General features: G+C 33.9%; 1 protein-coding gene across 1 annotated transcript; it reads left to right on the forward strand.

Annotated features, from left to right (window-relative positions):
• Positions 1 to 468: 468 nt before the first annotated feature.
• Positions 469 to 1,766, forward strand: LOC110800123 (VQ motif-containing protein 18-like). Its single transcript, XM_022005419.2, has one exon. It carries the CDS (start codon positions 678 to 680, stop codon positions 1,278 to 1,280), a length of 603 nt encoding a protein of 200 aa, XP_021861111.1. The 5' UTR covers positions 469 to 677; the 3' UTR covers positions 1,281 to 1,766.
• The last annotated feature ends 2,983 nt before the right edge of the window (positions 1,767 to 4,749 follow it).

Below are 4,749 nucleotides of genomic sequence, written 5' to 3' on the forward strand. Positions count from 1 at the left end.
TTTTTCTTTATCAGAAAATAATTTTATTTTAATTATTAGTCAACCAAATAAGTGTTGTAGATTTATTATTGAAAATGTATGGTCATGATTAATAATTTACAGTGGCTACCAATTTTTTGTAGCCATTGTAAAATCATCCAACTTTTACACACTATTCTCTAATATTTTAACCAATATAAGTATATAACCAGTTTATACATCTACTTCTGTATAACTAAATCCGACTTCGCTCTAATTAAGTAAAAATTACTAGCATATTTTATGTCGGACCACAAGGGGGACCATAAAACACATTTAGGACTTTGATTCATGTCATACAACAATGATCCCCTCCAATTATTTGCCAAATTAAATCAAGATTGATTCCTAATTCAAGTACATACCTTCATCCTACTTCTCTCAAAGAAGACAGCCTGTTTTTATATTTATAAACTCTCAACTATCCCTTAACAATCTACTAAAAAATTACTCTTTATATCTTTGTTTTTCTTTAAAATAAAATAAAAACAAAATTAGAATTTCCATCTTTCTTTTAATCATTATTTATCTTTCCATATATATACACAAAAAACCCTTATCCTTTGGAACAAATTAAACAAAACCCTCATTTCTCTCAACAAGCTATTTTCTCTCAAGAAGCTAATTAACTTTCTCTCTCTTAAATTCGATCTTCTAGCATGACTCATTTGTTCAAGAAACAAAGTAGTAGTAGCATGTTAAGCCCAACAACAACCTCAAGCGCCTTAGCCATGCATCGTGACTCACGTGTGATCAGCAAAGTCCAACCTAAAATCCGAATCATCCACATCTTCGCCCCCGAGATCATCAAAACCGATGTCGCCAATTTCCGAGAGCTCGTCCAACGACTTACCGGAAAACCCGACGCCGGAAGCAAGAGCAAGGGAAAGGGAAAAGACAAGGGCAAAAAGATCAAAGTACACGAAGGCGAGGCGACCGCCCCCGGGTGTAACAACAACAACAACGCTAATAATAATAATAATAATATAAGCACAAAGTTGGACGTAATGAGGGGGAGTGGATCATCCTCATCACCTTCTTCATCATCTGATCATCAACCTCACGATCAACATCATGAAGGATGGCAATCGACGACAACCACAGCCGGTGATCATATAAGCTCATCTGGTGGGTATCTTACAGGATTTACAGATTTAGATTATAGCTTTGACTTTAATACAATGTTCCATCTGGGGCCAGCTGATGCTTCTTCTCATCTCAATTCTATTGGAGAAAATACTCAACTTTCTTATAGAGGCTAAATTTGGAAACATCAAAATACAACAAGGGTTTTCTAATGGGAAGGATGATTGACTTTTATTTTTTATTTTTTATTTTTATCAAATGACTGGTTTGCTTGTTTGATTATATCACTGATTGGTGGGAAATTCCTAGATGGGTTTTTATTTTTTGGTTATTTATTTAATTATTGTGGGATTTAGCGAGTGGTTTGATTAAGGTTGTTGGGTGAGAAAATTAGGAGGTTGATTTTGGATTAATTTTCTGATTATTCAAGGTTGTTTCATTTTTTGACAACGGGTGGATATATATAATTGTAATATGTTAGAGGCCGAGGTTAATTTCTAATTAACTAATTAATTAATGCTGATTAATTATTACTCGTATTTGATTTTAATCCCTCGAATATTATCGAGTATATTGTAAATAAGTTGACATTATGATGGATGAACATATATATATATATACATGAGAAACGCATTCACCCTTTAATTTCTTTTAATCTCTCTTCAAAGTTCAAATAATGTTTACATACATGAGTACGTACGTACCATATATTCACATGTCTAAGCCATGTTTTTGATGGTGTCACAACTCACATGCAACAGAATATGTGTACGTGCAACTCTTTCTGTACACCAACAATTTTTGCAACAGATTTCTTCCCCCCACCCCCTCTCTCTCTCTCTTTCATGGAATAGAGGAGAAACTGGTGGGTTTGTTCATCATATATGAGTTGACTATTGGGTTCCGATTTACATTGTGAAAATGTCAAAATAGGGCAGCAAATGCAACTTTCGTGAATATATTTCCGAGGGGCTGAGGGAGTTACAAAAAAAAGGGAAGCTATTGCGGCAAAATAATTGCCTGTTTAGGGTTTAAATGAATTTTATTTTTAATTGGTAAGAAACTATAACAAGGTATTAACGAAATCATTTTGTGCCCACTTTAACGTACGTAAAAATTCGGTACGGGGGATTGTAATTATTCTGATTTTAATTGGTACTATGAATGTGGATAATGGGGATTGTAATCTAGTTTTGTAAAACGTAAATGGGGCAATTATTTTGATAGGTTCAAGTTTGAATTTCAAATCCACAAATTCTTGTTTACAAGGGTTGTACAATAAATATTGTACACCAGAGTAAAAATTAACTCAAAATGTTTAAAAGTTAAGCTTATATATGTAAAAGTTATCCATTTTTTAGTGATAAATTTTTTCATTTTAATAAAACTTATTTCTTCAAAATCATTAATAATGTATAAAATTAATCATTTAACTATTTAAAATGTTTATCTATCAACGTGTTTTTTTATGAATATAAAAGTTAATCCAAACTATGTTAAAGTTACAAAAAAATGGGTAAAAGTTATTTTGGTGTACAATAAATTTATTGTGCACCTAGTGCGCGCAAGACCTTTTGTTTCAAATCAGTGCCTACAATTCTATCTAAAACGAGTTTAATTTATAGTAAAAGGAATATATAGCCCGGCAAAATGAGTTACGAATTGTGAGCCTTTTGTAATAAAAAAATTAAAGTTCCTACGATTAAGTGGGTGATAACTGATAAGTAAGGCCTGTTTAGTTCACCTTATTTCTCCTGGTCTGATCTGGTCTGATCTGATCTGAACTTGTTTTTTCTGATCTGATCTGATCTGAACTTATTTTTTCTGATCTGATCTGGTCTGATCTGATTCTTCATAATTAACTTTAAACAAAAATCTACATTTATTAATATTAAACGACTTACGTGTAAAATAAATGTTACACAAATTTATAATATTGTTATTATTTATTTGACTTTGTTCATGATTTAACTATTCCTTATACTAGATAGACCTATATTTGATCTAGATAAATCGGTTATGATCTAGACATATAAGTTCTGATATGGATATGATCTGGACAAGATCAGTTCGGATCTAGACATAATCTGTACAGTTCAGTTCTGATATGGACATGATCTGTACAAACTAGTTCTGATCTGGACATGATCTGTACAGATCAGTTCTGATCTGGACATGATATGTACATATCAGTTCTGATCTGGACATGATATGTACATATCAGTTCTGATCTGGACATGATCTGTACATATCAGTTCTGATCTGGACATGATCTGTAAAGATCAGTTCTGATATGAACATGATCTGTACATATCAGTACTGATCTGGACATATCAGTTCTGCTTTAGACATTACTAGTACAGATCAGTTCTGATCCGGACATATCAGTTCTGCTCTATACATGATCAGTTCTGCTCTGGACATGATCAGTTCTGCTCTGTACATGATCAGTTCTGCTCTGTACATGATCAGTTCTGATCTAGACATGATCAGTTCTGCTCTAGACATGATCAGTTCTAATCTGGACATGATCAGTTCTGCTCTATACAGATCAGTTCTGCTCTGGACATGATCCGTACAGAGCAGTTCTAATCTAGACATGATTTGTATAGATCAGTTCTGATCTGGTCAGGATCTATACAGACCAGTTCTGGTCTAGTCATGATCTGTACAAATCAATTCCAATATGGACATGATCTTTGTAGAATAATTCTGATCTGAACATAATCTGTACAGAGTCGATATCTAAACCAGTTATAAACTGGACATATCGATTCTGATCTGGACATGATCTGTACAAATCGATTTTGATCTGAACATATTGGTTCTGTAAGTATCGGTTCTGATGTAGACAAGATCTTTTCAGATTTGAACATGATCTGGACATGTTCTATACAGATCAGTTATGATCTGGATATTATCTGATCCTATCAGTTATGGTCTAGATATATAATGGTTTTTGATCTATAAAAATCAGTTCTGATATGAACATGACCTGATCATATCGTTTCTGATCTGAACTTAATGGTTTTAATTTGGACATGACGAATTTGAATGTTTTTTTATGCCTTAAGTAATAGATTTAAATTGACCGACAACAACATTCTTTTTATTAAAGCAATAATAGTAATAAAATATTAAATATAATAACAATGATATAAATATATACCAATAATAATAATAATAATAATAATTGGCAGACATATATTTCACGAAGGTTACTGCTGATGCGGAATCCGCCTACTCCTTATCTTCACGTCTTGTTGCCCTATGTAAATCTCAGCAGGGGGATCACTCCTCAGCTTGGTTGCGGGCAGTCCCCATCTCGGGGTTAGGCCAGACTATGAACGGTAAGACTTATCGTTCGGTTCTTTGCTATCGGTTGGGTATTCCGTTGTTCTCTGATTCGACGCCATGTTCTGCTTGCTCTCGGATTTTCGACGGGGACATTTATGGAGATCATGCCGTGTCTTGTGCTGGGATTGTGGGTATCAAACATCGACATAATGTTGTTCGTGATACCCTTTTGGATATTTGCTATCGGTCGGGGATTTCTGCTCGCAAGGAGGTTGATGTTGGGCTGACTAGTACGTGAGAGCGATGGAGCTCTTCGTCCTGCAGATATATTGCTTTACTCATGGGATG

The sequence above is a fragment of the Spinacia oleracea genome, chromosome 3 (assembly GCF_020520425.1).
Source record: "Spinacia oleracea cultivar Varoflay chromosome 3, BTI_SOV_V1, whole genome shotgun sequence".
Classification (NCBI taxonomy): domain Eukaryota; kingdom Viridiplantae; phylum Streptophyta; class Magnoliopsida; order Caryophyllales; family Amaranthaceae; genus Spinacia; species Spinacia oleracea.